This window comes from Mugil cephalus, chromosome 1 (genome assembly GCF_022458985.1).
Source record: "Mugil cephalus isolate CIBA_MC_2020 chromosome 1, CIBA_Mcephalus_1.1, whole genome shotgun sequence".
Classification (NCBI taxonomy): Eukaryota; Metazoa; Chordata; class Actinopteri; order Mugiliformes; family Mugilidae; genus Mugil; species Mugil cephalus.
The window spans coordinates 39,582,063-39,596,761 of record NC_061770.1 but is presented as its reverse complement, the minus strand read 5'-3'; the positions used below and the strand labels follow the sequence as shown (position 1 = coordinate 39,596,761).

The 14,699-nt window shown below is 40.8% G+C and overlaps 1 protein-coding gene across 2 annotated transcripts; it reads left to right on the top strand.

The window, feature by feature from the left end:
* The first annotated feature begins 873 nt into the window (after positions 1–873).
* Positions 874–13,813, top strand: paip2b (poly(A) binding protein interacting protein 2B). 2 transcript variants are annotated; one of them, XM_047608293.1, is made up of 4 exons: positions 874–1,165; positions 10,613–10,779; positions 11,325–11,507; positions 11,610–13,813. In XM_047608293.1, the coding sequence occupies exons 2-4, from the start codon at positions 10,624–10,626 to the stop codon at positions 11,664–11,666; spliced, it is 396 nt and encodes a 131-aa protein (XP_047464249.1). In that variant the 5' UTR covers positions 874–1,165; positions 10,613–10,623; the 3' UTR covers positions 11,667–13,813. The 2 variants fall into 2 exon arrangements, with proteins under 2 accessions (XP_047464249.1, XP_047464245.1); XM_047608289.1 differs by lacking the exon at positions 874–1,165 and adding an exon at positions 4,004–4,197.
* The last annotated feature ends 886 nt before the right edge of the window (positions 13,814–14,699 follow it).

The window sequence follows — 14,699 nt, the reverse complement described above, 5'->3', positions numbered from 1 at the left end:
TCAGAGGAAGATTAAGGTCCTAAAAAACAAAGTGATCTGAATCCAGAACTCTGTTCTCCAATGAGGAAAAGTCTAAATGGTCTTGGTTCTTGGTTAGTGAGTTACCTGTTATGGCTCAAAAACCTCACCGCTAATCTTAGGAATGGGCAGCTGCTTTTAGATCCAATCTTAGGGGTCATCTTATCTCCAGTCCCACGGGAAGCACATCAGAAGCAAGATCACCTGCAAAAACAAACACAAGTATGTACAAAACAGTGCAAAGAAGACATTATTTACATAAAAAAATAAAATACTACTAATAAAAATATTGAAAATATACCAAAATGACAAAATAATATATATATTGCAGCAGTGGTAAAAGTGTATACGTGTAAACAGGTTTTTAGAATAGACATAATAGCAGCACAGTTTAACAAATTCCTATAGAGAAAAGGTTTCAACAGCTACGATCCAACAAGTGAACAATGTAGAAGTTTATCTTAGATGTTCTGACTCATTCATCCATGATTAAATCCATACAACACGGTTTGAGCCAAATGTTATTCCGTCAAAACAGTAAACTTTCCCAATCCCTGAAAAAAACACTCCTGAATCTACTTTTACTCCCCTCTGCTTTCCTCTCAAACACATTTTTGCAAACACAAACCTAGATCTGTGCTTTCTTAAGGAGGGTTAATGCACCCACGCTGTCAAACTTTAACTTGGCCATATTGATTTCAAAAAGGGCGCAAAGGCAAAAACGGGTTAAACCGTATTTTGTTTACTTACTTACGTGAATGGAGGGGCGGGGCGGGGCGTGTTGTCGCTTGGACCAATCGCGTGGCGAGGAAGCTTTGACTGACGTGGGCCTCAGCCAATCACAGAAGAGTACAGCTGGACAAGCGCGACAACGACACACCGTTTTTTTCCCCCTCGCAACCTTTACGCAGAAAAACTCTATATTAATTAGATTACTCGCCGCACACCGCGAGTAAACTGACCCGGGAGGTGCACGCCGACTTTTACGCATTGGAAATTATCAGAGGAATTTCTTTTCTGGGTGGTTTTCTTGAGATATCCGGGACCGGAAAAGAGCCGCTTTCGTTCACCCTCACCTCCACCACCACCACCTCCTCCCCAGACAGCTGGTTTGCGGATCCCCCCTTATTGCACTTGAAGTTGAGAGGTGAGTGTGTTGTTATTGCTGCAGTAATGTGGGAAGCTAAGCTATTTAGCTACGAGGAGGCAAGAAGGACAGCGAGAAAGGGCAGGAAGGAAGCGACAAGACACGTGAATTATGGCAAGAAAATGCAGTCAACTTAAACTATTTTCCGTGCATGAGCCTTTTTTATGAGTGAACACAAAAGGCGAACAAGCACCTCAACACCATCTGAATTAAAGTACCTGCTGGGAAGAATACAACTCATGAAGTTACAGGTCTCCCCTCGCCTTAGAAATAGTTGTATTGTGGTCAACAACAACAACAACACTGTCAATTTAAAAAAAAATGTGAGTCTTCTTTACGCACGCTGAACCAAACAAAAGAAGTCTTTTAACCGCCTAAAGTCTCATCATTGTGATCAATCAGGTTCCTTATATATAATTTAAAGTGTGTCTTATGGGATTAGTTGTAATTAATAGACAGAAGTGTGTTTTTTCCCCCTCTAAGCCACGCAGGCATTTGTGTTTCGGAGTAAAGAGAGTGGAGCTCGAGGGGATGTTTGTTCACGTGCTGCATTCACGGAGCGAATCTTAGCTCGGACTTTTTTTTTCTTTTTTTTTTTTCTTTAATGGATACTGTGACACGCAGTGCTAAAGAAATTAGCCAATTAAATCTATTTTAATGAGTTAACTCCTACATCCTTTCGCTTGTGACCATTTAAAGTGAGACCGCGTCCACAAGCTCAAACACATCTTCAATCTCAGAAAGTGACGCTCATTTGTCATGTTTTTGCATTGACATTTGCATTTTTTATTTTTTTTTTTATGAGCGCAGAGGTGACTTTATGGTGTATTTTATGATAAAGAACTTTCCAACCTTAAGTCAAAGTTAATTCAGACAGTCATTTCTGATTTAATCATTTGCTAATTTTGGTCATTTTTATCTTTCATTGTTTTCTAGTTTTAGTTGACGAAAAGTCAGCTAGTCAACTTGATTACATACGGTCTAACTGCGACTAAGTGAACATCAGTTTTGACTGATATATAATATGTACGTGTGTTTTCTGTGCAATAAACACAGACATTGAGAAACTGAGCACATATTCCTGACATAGCTTCTCTGCTAATACATTTGAGGTGAGAGCACTCGTAACTATTAGTAAGTTTATCCAAGTGCAAACATAATAGAACCAATAAGATTGTACACATTTTGAAACAAAATAACATTTCAGATTTTAAACAATGAGCCTTGCAGCTTGAGTGGTATTATCTAGTATTTGGAATTATACACAAGAAGGATTCATGCCAGAAACTTCATTCATGGACGTTTTTAGCTGATCCATTATGAACTGTACCGTGCAGTGTTTAGATTTGTGCCAGGAAAAAAAGTCAGAAAAGTATTTAGGACTTATTGAACTTCATATTTAGCTCACTGGGCGTGAAAGAGGCTGCATAAATACCAGGGTGATGCGCCTTCGTATGACATATTCTTCCACCGTCTGAGTTCAGATTGGCAAACGCCGCTGATCCAACTTAAAGACATGGACGCACATTTTGAGAGAAAGTCTGTATGAAGAGATCATGTATTTTCAATGGTTGATATTCAAATAGCGTCTTATATCAGATAATATTTAAGTGGATTAGTTGATTAAAAGGAACTATGTTTGCTAATTGATTTTGTTTTTAATTTAAATCAGTCAGTTGTCACTTGTGGTGATATGTTTCCTTTCTCTCTTATATATCTTTAAAGTTGTAGGTCGGAAGAACGTGTGTCAGTATCTGTAAACACTAGAACATGTTGTGAGTTCCTGTTCAAGCCACTTTCAGATGTCAAGACTGTGAGAAAAGTCACATTTTAAATCGTGTTTCAGTTCTCGTCTTACACTTTTTGTAGCATCGCGACTTAACCCTTAGCTTTGATTTGTTCCCATAAACCATTAAGTAAACCTAAACCTGCTATTTCTTTTAAAAGTACAGTCGGGTAAAGAGGGTTACAGGAAGACGTGGATCATCATTCGCTTGCTGCTAGGCAACCACAGTGTCAGTCACTTAATTAGTGTAACCAACAACGAATCACAACTTCTAAAGCAATGAATCTATTTCAGGCAGCATCAAGTGTGAAGCCTCACGATGCTTTTTGAGCCACAGTTGTTTGTTGTAGCTGCCTGCGCACATGCTCATGTCAATGTTTACAAATCGAAATGAACATGCTCTGAATGTTGTCTGATGGGATTTAGATAATTTCAGATATATAAACCAGGTCTGGCTAATGTGGTTAAAGTCATTGTTACAGTAATCAGTCATTATTATTTATTATTTTTTAGACTTTTTGCAAATTGGAGCACAGATACATCCTCAGAAACTGCCCCCTCTGCTCAGGACCAGTGAAATTATTAACATAGATCAAGAAACTTTTAGATGAACGACACTTCTCAAAGTCAAACGGGAGCTGGTGGCATTACGCTCAAGTTAAACAAACGTAGTTTATGTTTCTGCGCTAAAGCGTCACAAAGGCTCCTGCGTATTGTGATGTATTTCTGGCTGCTTCTCCATCGCCGCAATTTTCAAATTGATTGATGTGGATCAATAAAGAATCGGTGCGAAGGTTTGGAGATGCACACAACATTTATGTGACCCGTGCTTGGTGGCTATTTCAGCAAAAGTTGAAAGCAGAAACAAAAAATTAAAAGATACAGCGCCGTCTAGCGTTTATTTTATTTATTTATTTATTATTTTGATGAATATAAACGTCCTTGGGCAGCCCCTGAGCTATAGCATAAATCTACGCACAATTCCCCACATTGGCGACGGTCCGCGAACGCCCCACCAGACCACATGACCGAGCCAGCGCTCTAGCGTTAGCAAGGTGGTGGCTAACAGGACTTAGCTCAGACGAGGAGCTACGTGGTTGCATCGCAAGCGCTGAGAAATCCCCAACTGGAGAGAGACGACGACGACGACGACGAGCACACACACTCTCCGCAGTGTAGTTGCAAATAACTTTGTGTTACGTTGAGGCGTCGAGAGCAAACGTAAAAAAAAAGAAGAAAATGCCAGGTAATTGTAAAACCCTTTAATGTTAATCGTTGGCAGCGTGTGTCTGTGTGTGTGTTTTTGCGTAGAGGGTTGTGGTAATCCCCGGAGCCGAGGCTTGTTTTTTGTTGACCTGCTTGAGGGATGCTGCCATGCTGTAGCAGCGTGCTAGCTTGCGATAGCGGAATCCGACTTTTTTTTTTTTGTTTTGTTTGTTTGGCCCTCTAGTATTCAAATGTCCTCGATGCGTGTTGCGTTTTTTTTTTTTTTTTTTTTTTTTTTTTTTTTTGACGCGGCTGTTTGCATTTGAGCCGCGTTACGCAAATGCGCTTCGCGACATTGATTAAAAAATAACATTTTTTTTTGTCCGGTAGAAGAGGAGGAGGAGCCCGGACTCCCGTCTTCTTGTTCTTGTTCTTCTTCTTCTTCTTGTTCTTACCCTTTGTTGTTGCTGGGGTAGCTTTTCAAACCTTAGGCCCGGACATTTGACAGACAGCGCAGCTATCCCGAAGCTAGCCGCTTTAGCTTTACCTCCGGCTAAAACCCCCGTGCGATCCTTTTTTAGCCCGTGCTCCTCAGGTAGGCCCCGGACACCTGGCTAGTTAGCCGGTTAGCTCCCTGTTAGCCGAGGCAAAGCCACGACGACACGGCCCCTGTTACATACGCAAACTGGTTCATTACATAAGCGGCTAATGAAGCGGGGTTATTCTCCCGTTTTCTGCTGCGTTAACTAATAATTCAACAAACACACACACATATATGTGTAAATTATTTGTGTTTGTATGTATTTATGTACGTGCCTCTCCTCGTTTTTCATTTTTTTTTTCCTCGTCCAGGACGTCGTTGGGATCTTCATGTATTTCAGATTTTATTTAAGTTTTTTTTATTTTTCCTCATGTTTTTACGACAGCGAATAATTTAGACAGTTTTAAATGCGGCTTTTTTTATTATTGTTTGGTCGTTGTCTCGTTTAATTTTTATTCAGCTCTTAACAAGGATGAGTGGGTTTAAAGGGCAGTAGGACCGACGTGGTGAAATGCCAGGGCTATTTATTATTATTATTATTATTATTACATTTGAGTTTATTCAATTTAATTATTACAAACATCCTCCAATTCATTATTCAATCTAACATTTTGGAAAAGGTGCAACTAATTACCAACCAATCCTCTTCACAACGTGCACATGTTTAGATGACTTGTTTGACAATGCAATATATATATTTAATAAATTAAAACCCACATCGACGTGACAGTGTCTAATTTCAGTGCACAACTTTGTTCTGGTGGATTATGTAAGTGAATTTGAGGAGTCCTCCAGATGTCCAGGCTTGAAGACAACCTGAAAGTGGTTCAACACATTACTAAGGGGGGGAAATACAGTTCAACACAGAACGAGTTGAAGCTTGACTTTTCTTTCTTTTTATTTTATCCTTGGCATTTTCTTTTTTTGTGCTACAGCTGAACATCATTTTCCTCGCTTGTCTAAGTCCTTGACGTTAATCTTTACCTCCTCGGACGCCGGACGCGTTTAAATAACTTTATTTTATGGTGTAAAGCGGAGAAAACGAGCGTTTTGGTGTCATGCTTTAAATTATCTAACTAAAATCTGGGTCAGTGTAAGAACGTTTCTGCAATATTATCATTGCGCAATCTGTTCTAGTCTATTATTTAAATTAATTCAAGAAGTCCTCAGACCAGAACGAGTCATATTTTATTTATTTATTTTTTAATTTTTGGGGTCAATCTTTGCTGTTCTTCGCTGTAGAGGATGCGGTGATTCAAGCTCTTAGCTGAATGTTACATGTCGACCAACATGTGGTTATGCAACACGAGCACGTTAAGTGCTACATACATGTATGTACATCATGGCGCTGTTTACTTATTTATTTATTTACTTATTCTACTTCGCCCGATGAACACTTTAGTGTTGCCTGAGCGGATTCACGTTTCCTGCCGCTGTTGTAAAATCAGTGTTGAGGCTTTAATGCAAATGATTCCTTCACACTATACGAACGACTGTTTTTCCTGAATCGATTATGTTATTTGAGTTCTGACCTTTTTGTTCTTTGTTTTTTTTGTTGAGATTTTCCTGTGAGGCCTCTTGTGTAAACGTCACCGGTGTCTGTCTTGTTTTCTGTCTGCCTGACGTCTATTTTTTTTTGTTTTGTTTAAAAAGTGTCTGCACAGACTCTGGAGTTAAAGCCGAAGGTCTGTTTTGTTCCATAACACTTTATGGGCCTGTTGTAAAAAAAAAAAAAAAAAATAATTAATTTGAACACACGGGCGTCAGCTTCAAACATTTCTTTCTCCCACTCTCACCTGTCCTGCTTGTTTTATGCCTTTACAGCTCACATCTCGTCCGTATCACGGCGCGATTACACGTCTCTATCGTTGCCCAACAGACACACGGACGTACGTCTCCTTAGTCTACTGGCCTACTTAGATTACATGTTTATTTGAATTCCTCTAAAGGACTGTCTGTCCGTACTCTCTCTCTCCCTGCGTCCTGCAGACCTGCAGCCTGCTTCAGGTCTGAATCGAACTCCCTCGTGCTGATTTTTCGTTTCCGCTGGTTTTGAGACGATAAAACGGCAGGAACAGGCGTCGAGGAAGAAAACACTGCGACGTCCTGAATTTAAAAATCGGGTCATTTTATGGGTGAAGTTTGTGGGAGTTTGCCTGAAAGTCGGACACTGCGATATATGTGTGTGTGTGTGTGTGTGTGTGCGTTCGGGGCTGATCCCGGAGCTGTGTTTGCAGCTCGGTTGAGATCATGGTTTTTTTTTTTACTCGTCCCCGCTGCGAAGGCCGCGTTTGTGTCATGACAAGTGCGTTGCAGCTGGCTGGCAGTCTGGGGATTATGTCATTATCGTGGGCATGTCTCATCGTAGTGGCGATGCTGAGGATACGCAACAAATCGTATCCAACCGAGACCTTCTCGTAATTAATTGTAGGATACGTGCGAGCGGGAGATTGTGTTGGTGTGAGTTTAAATCTGTATAAAAAGTAAAAACAGAACGTCCGCCCTGTGATCCTTTATAATTTTATCTACATTTAGAGTCTTTGTGTATCATCACGTCCACTGTTCTGTGCTGTTATGTTGCTTAAAGTTAATAAATAAAAGTGAAATGATACTCAGATTGCGCAGAGTTGGTTTATAATGGGAATTCCTTTTGCTCTCGTCTATTTATTTATTCATTTATTTATTTATTTATTGTTTTATAGCAGGTGTAGAGCTGTGTAATCTTTAGTGGCAGGTCTCACATTTACCAGGGACTCTCCCACTGAAGGAAGTGTGTGGATAAAGGGAATAAAGACTTTTTTTTTCCCCCCTGTCAGGTACAGTCCTGATTGTCTTTTTTTTTTTTTTTTGTCAAGGCTGGAAGTGAAGTGCTTGAAAACACCGCGGCCGTGCGGGTGTTGTGTCGGCAGCAATGTGTTTTGTGTTTTCCCCCCCTGACCTTGACATGTGTGTGTGCGTTTCCCCTTTTGGTACTTTTAACACCTTCTGCTGCGCACACAGTGTGAAAGGTGAATTAAAACAGATGCACGTGGATATAAAAGCCAGTAGAGCAGCTTTTATCGTGCCTGTTTTTGGTTATTGATTAAATCTAAGTGATTATTCTAGATATATTTCTTCTTCTTCTCGCCCGTCGTATGTGTTTACTCCCTATTCTAAGTTTGAAGAGCCACCTATGGGTGAGGTATGGTTATTTATTTAATTTTCTACCTGCGTTCCCACAGCCTGCCCACCAGGTGTGTGCGATTACCTGACCTACTTAAGAGGATTCAGCCTGAAGAAGCTGTTTGCTGCTACGCATGAGTTGCACTAAAGTTTTAAACTATTTCATCATGAACTAGCGATAAAGGATTTATATACACGTATACATATATATGGTGTGTGTGGTGTAAAGTAGTGACTAAGACTTTTCCTTCGAGCTTCACATCATCTTGTATTCTCACCTTTTTTTTTTTTTTCTTTTTAAATAGGGTGTTGTCCTGACATGCACTGAGATAACTGTGTATATCACAAAGTCCTCTCCTTTAGGGATTTTCACAAGCAGCCGTTACGTTATAGTTTTAGTTTTATTTTTATCCAAAATTCCCTTTCCCTGATTCTGTTGGTTCAGTTTTAGTTCTGTAAAGTGCGTCTTGTGTTACAGTTCACGCTAGTTGTCGGTTTAGACTTAGACTCGTAGTAGCGGCGTGTTTTTCCATCTGTTTCTCCATCTCGGCAGTTTTTAGAAATTGATTGTTTTGGGTGAATAAAGGTTGATAAAGAGATGCTAAGTTTCAGTAACCATTGTTGAAAGTGAAGCAGGAAGTGGAGACAAAAAGAACAGGCCGAGCACCGACTGGTGTTGTTACAGACTAAGCTACAGATTGTAGGTCCTGTAGAACCATAAAAGAGCCTCATGAAACCATTAGACTCATCTCTATTGGAGCTCGTTCCTTTTAATCAGAGCAAATTAATGTAGTACAATTTATTTTAGCAGTAATTGTTCACTTATTGCTTATTCATAGTGGGAGTTGAATTATTTTCTGGTGTATGAATCCATGTATCAGGGCTTAAAGTGTTCTCAGAAATCTGGACTGTGGTGTTTGATCGACATTTAGAAATAAAAAATGAGCAGTCAATTGAGTTTGCCCACCAATGGGAGATGCAGCTGCAGCTGATGCTGCATTCAAGACACCTTGTGTGTGGGGGGAAAACTGAGCAATTACTGCTTCCAAAATAAAAATAAATAGCTGCTGGACATGTTTTAATGTTCAGCAAATGGTGACAATGCACCAAACCTATTTTGTCTCCTCCGAGTTAGCGTGAACGCTACATTGGAGTTTTCATGAAGGCGTCGTCTAATCCAGCCTTTAGTCATTGAAGTCACTGTTGTCGAGTTAATTTATGAAGCTAGAAGAATGAACTACAAAACAAATGACTTAAAAATACTAATGTTAGGATGTAAATCTTGCAATTTAAGAGTTAGAATATGATCTACAGTTGGTTTTGTATAAATTAAAACTGAATTAAATGGTCAAATTGCTAATTGAATAGTTCCTCAAGTTAATTAGCTAATTAGCTTAGCTTGTAATCATAACTCTGCTTTGATGACAAATTATCTTGTGACTTTTCTTTTGTAACTCTTGCTTTGATGACGCATCCCTTGACAACACAGTTGCCCCGATACCACTTTTGCTTTCTTTGAATGGCGACAACATTCCAGGTGTGCGCTCCTGCTCATCGAGGGACTGTAGCATCACGCTAGTAGCACGTAGCACATACTGTTGCAGTCTGAGCTGCACCCAGGTGTCTCCCAGGTGGAGTCGTCGTCGTCGTCAACAACTGAATCACGCCACTGAATCATCGACATGTCTGAGTCGTAGCTGCTGGTTACACACTGTAACCCCAGATTCTGTGAGTGTGTGTGTGGGGGCGTGGTCCGGGCGCGGCCGCATCTGAGTCTCTTGAGCGCAGTTTTCGAAGTAGTGTGATTGGGTACGAGTTCCTGTGGTTCAGTGAAAAGCCACATCACATACGCTTAGAGGAAAAAAAAAACGCGCTTCAGCGTATATGAATGGAAATTAGTTGCTGCCCTTAGCACACAGCCGCTAGCTTAGCGCTCTGTCTTAATGTTGGTTTGCTTTTTGGAAGTTTAAAGAGCCTCTGAGCTCTTTGTCTTTTTTTTTTTCTTCCAATGCTACAAAAACTTTCTCTGAAGGTGTTTTTTTTTTTTTTTTTGCTGTGCTTGGATTTGTTCCACACAGGGAGGAGGTTGAAGTTACGCTATGTTCTTTTCAGTCATGATTTAACTCCTGTTTGTTTACCTGGTATAGTTTCTGTACGTATTTGTGACGTGTGTGTGTGTGTTTTCCTGGTTAATAATAAAACACTCTGGCCCCTTTTTTACTGCGATTTACCAACGTAGAAAACATATTGGTTGCAGTCGTAAAATCCCAGCAATGCCACGAAGCCTTCAGGCTCGTTTTTCAGTGTTTGCAGAAAAAGGCATGACAGCAGGATTAGCGCCAGCTGGAGTTTTTAGTTTTCAACCTGTTCCTTATTCGGGTCATGAGTTATGGAGGATTTGTCGTTTTTATTGTCGGTGAGCGGTGAAGAAATTTCCACTCGTGGGAGCAGTTTTCCCAGCTGTCACTAAAATCGCGCCGATAATTTGATCAGTTTGGATCCTCGGCTGAAACGTCGAAGCCTTAAACGAGACGAACCGAGCTGCCAGGAAGATCAAACTGTGGGTTTGAGGACGGGAGACGAGCCAGTTGTCTAGTATCCGCTATTAAATGTGCTTTTTTTTTGGGACTTTGCTGTCACTTTAATCGATCGTGAAAAATCTTTTCAGTGTCTTTCCGAGCTTAAATCACAACCACGGTGCGTAGTTTTTTTCCAGCAGGTTTTTAAGACGTATTGTTGTTACCTCATGCAGAGCCGGCTGAGATGAGCGGTCCAGAGGTGGCCAAGACACCGGGAGGCGGAGCTCCAGGAAAGGAAGGGAAGGAGCCGGTGGCCAACGGGCACGCGGGAGAGGGCAGCGACGCCAACCCGTTCGCCGAGTACATGTGGATGGAGAACGAGGAGGAATATAACAGACAGGTACATATATGAGAGATTTACAACCGTCTTAATACTCTAATCACTTGCATCTGTTCTGCTCTTAGTCTTGAACTCATTATGTCCTTCTCACCTGCACGTAAGCTTTAATTTTTTTTTTTTTTTTTTTTTTTTTTTTTATATCAAAGTCCAAATGTTAGTTTTCTTGGCTCAGTCCCAACATCAACACTTTGACCTTGTGGCTTTTTTTTTTTTTTTTTTTTTTGTTCTCTTCGTTGCTGATATCAGACCGCGACTCTCATTCAGTTTCCTCATTCGTGTCGACGCACTGTTGCACACAGGTCTGGTTTTAAAAAAAAAACAAAAACAAAGAAAACAAACACTGGGTTGCCTAGCAAAAAAAAAAAAAAAAAAGAGCTGCACAGCTTTTGCTGCAGCACTGATCAAATGCATGAGTAATGAGGCTGTTGCATGTTTATTTTGCCTGAATATACCAGTCAGAGCATATTTCGGTCATAATTTTTAGGGATATGTGAAAACTTGCTTCTGTCTTACCTCCCTCCCTGTGGTCTCATCTCATCTCCCAGGTGGAAGAGGAGCTTCTGGAGCAGGAGTTCTTGGAGCGCTGCTTCCAGGAAATGCTGGAGGAGGAGGACCAGGATTGGTTCATCCCTTCGCGTGACCTCAACAACCAGGGTGTGGGTCAGCTGCAGCAGCAGCTCAACGGCCTGTCCGTCAGCGACCACCACAACAACCTGGAGGAGGTGGCGGTGAGTCGCGCCGTTTCACAACTCCTTTTCTTTTTCCTGCACAAAAAAAAAAATAAAAAAATGTGTGTTAATTTTCATTTTTGTGTCTCTTTTTTTGTGCAGAGGAAGAGCATTTTGAATCCTGAAGCGAAGGAGTTCGTGCCGGGGAAGAAATACTAGGAGTCCCCCTCACCCCCATGGAGCCTCCACACGCGCACACACACACACAAACACACACAAACACACATGTTCTCAGAGACTCTGGCGGCCGTGGTCGCACACACACTGATAACCAGCACACACACACACACACGCATGCACACCGACACACTTGAAGTCAGCGGCGTGCCGGCAGGTCCAGTCGGGGGGTGGGGGGATTTCTTTTTTCTTTCTTTCCTTCTTTCTTTTTCTTTTTTGTTTCTTTAATCTTTTTATTTCCTGTTTGTTTCTTGTAAACTGAGGGACATTGGGAACAGGGGTGGGGGAGGGGTTGTATTTACCAGCACCGCCCGTGTATCGCAGGGCGAACAAGCTCATCATCGCATTTCAAAAAAAAAAACGAGGCCGGGTGACGTTTTTACAGAGCGACGCAGGATCTCACTGTCGAGTCCCCTCGGATTTTTTAAGGCAGCTACACACGAGCGACGCCAGGACAAAACTTTCAAATTAAAAAAAAAAAAAAAGGTCTAAAAGATTTCTGTCCATTTTTTTTGGAAAGGGGAGGGGGGGGCGTAAAATCAAATTGCCAGTTAGTTGGAGGGTTTCTACGACGGGAGAGTTTCGAGGAGGACAAACATTTCAGGGGGACGCGAATGTGGTTTATTTCTGCCGCCGCTCTGTAAAGTCACCCGTCGGTCCGACGACCCCGTCGATGTCTTAAGCTACTACCTTTGACGTCCTTTTAAAAGATGCGGGTTATTTGTATCGCGCGGCGGCTCCGGTCCAAACCAAGTACTGACCCCCGAACCCACCCACCCACCACGCAAAGTTCGACTAAAGCGATCGGCAAACGGACGCGGGCGTAATCATGGATGCGAAATTTATTATTTTTCCAGTTTGTGTGGAAGTCCATGTTTGTCTGTCGTCCGGGTGTTTTAAAAAGAGCAGAGGTGGCTCATGTCCCAGTTGTGCTTCAGGTATGAATAAAATATGAGTTGCAGGAAGGTCAAAGCTTTTTTTTTTTTTTTTTTTTTTCTTTTCCTTAATTCTCACATGAAATGAATATTTCGACCTCGTTACAGGCGTCAGTATTTGGTCTGGTGCGACGGCCGCTGCCTCTTTCTCTGCCGGAGCGACTTGGTTTGTTTCAGCGTCAGATCAAGTGTCCATATCCAAAAAAAAAAAACAAAAACAAAAACAAAAAATCAGGTTTTTCAAATAGCCTCTCCTCCTCTTTTTTTCTTCATTTTCTTCATGTTTTTTTTTTTTTGAGGACGAGGCGTTTTGTGTCTCTACTGGGTATAGTAGCCTGTGGTGTCCATTTAGTCCCGTTTGTGGGAGGAGACGGTTGAGGGGAGGTGTTGTCTGTTGTCACGGCCCTTGAGAAATAAAGCAGTACGGAGCATGTGTCGGACAATATTGCCTCTTTTTGCTGTTCTTCTCCTCCTCGTCCTGTCCAAAGGACACAGATGGACTTTTTTTTTTGTTTTTTCTGTTGAGGAAGTTCTACTTTTAAACCGTAAAATCTCTGTTGTGGACTGAGTTTCAACAAAGCATCTCCCTCCTAGAGTTAAAGTCTGTTAAGAAGGAAAAAATCTGTATGCGAAGATGCTTTTGAGGAAATCCAGACACATTTATCAGTGCAGACAACAAATTATTTTATTTTTTTTGTCTTTTTTTTTTTTTTTTTTAGGTCATCTTGGCTTGAAAATGTCAGAGGCAGTATTGTCAAATCTTCAGGCCACTGTTCATTTGTGGTATTAACAGTCATAATAAAGTCTTGTGTATTTTACTCTTTAAGTGTTATGCACTGAACAGGTAGCACTTGTGTCCACCTTTTGCAGTTTTTCTCAGTGTATCCTCCGAACCGGTTAAAAAAAACAAACAACAAAAAAAAAAATCCCGGTTTAATCGGGGAACTTCCTCACAACAGTGTTGGACCACAGCTGTCGTAAAATGGCGCCCTGGTGAAGCCAATAGGAATGTCCGCCAGGTGGATTGTACATGAAATCATTTTTGGTGATTTGAGTTAGAAGACAGAAGCAGTTTAAAAAAAAAAAAAAAAAAGAATAATAAGAAAAGAAAAAAAGGTTCAGAAGACACAGAGTATCAATTTCAATACAAATAAAAATAATGAAAAAAGATGAATAAAGATGCTAAAGACAAAACTCCTTCTGTCTGTGGTTTTTAAAGATGCTTTTTTCATTTTTATTTGTATGCTCAGTGACGACGGTAACAGCTAAAGCAAAAATTAGCTTCATTTCTGATGCTAACCTGAACATTCATGTTAATGAGTTTCCCACAACACGTCCCTGCAGAGTTATTATTTCACAATAAGAGCATCATTAAGAAATTAGTGGTGGCAAATTTGGACAATGCAACCGCCCGGAGCCTCCTAATACAATTCAGTAAATTACACTTGTGCAACAGATGTAATTAGAGAAAAAAAAATCTTGTTACCGTCTGTAGTTTAGTTCTGTCTCTATAAACGTCATGATGATGTTTTTAACCTCCTGAGACCTGAGATTAAGTTTGGTTTGCATTTTAAATTTCTACATTTCTCTTTATTTGGCATTAGTAAGAACTTAAAAAAAAACGCAAGCATCGTCTTTGAACAGGAAGTAGTTTTTGGGGGAAAAAAATGTCCTCATGAGAGGACGCGGAGACTATTTTAGTCAATATTATAATAAACCAACATGTAACAAAATATAAAACTGTTCATTTCCATGTCTGAACATGACTGTGCAAATAATGAAATCCCAACGTCCTCGATCGAGTACTTAGCTAATTAGCAAAGTGACAGAAATTGCGTGTTACATTAAACTAGAAGAAGTTCTGTATCCTGTCCACGTTTGTGGCTGTAGAATGAATCCACAGAAATGTTTTTACACCGACTAACATCTAGTTATGAGGACAACAACAAACCTAAAACTTAATGTCCCCATATGAGGACGCAGGGTCTCAGGAGGTTAAAGGCTTTTATTTTGCAATTACACCACATGCCACTAGGGGGCACCACTGGTTGAGAATCACTGCTCTAAACGCCTTTATACA

What these genes read in the sequence shown, in the direction of transcription:
- paip2b (XM_047608289.1), top strand. An exon ending in AGGAGGAATATAACAGACAG is followed by an intron (nt 10,780 to 11,324) that starts GTACATATATGA and finishes CTCATCTCCCAG; the next exon opens with GTGGAAGAGGAGCTTCTGGA. An exon ending in ACAACCTGGAGGAGGTGGCG is followed by an intron (nt 11,508 to 11,609) that starts GTGAGTCGCGCC and finishes TTTTTTGTGCAG; the next exon opens with AGGAAGAGCATTTTGAATCC.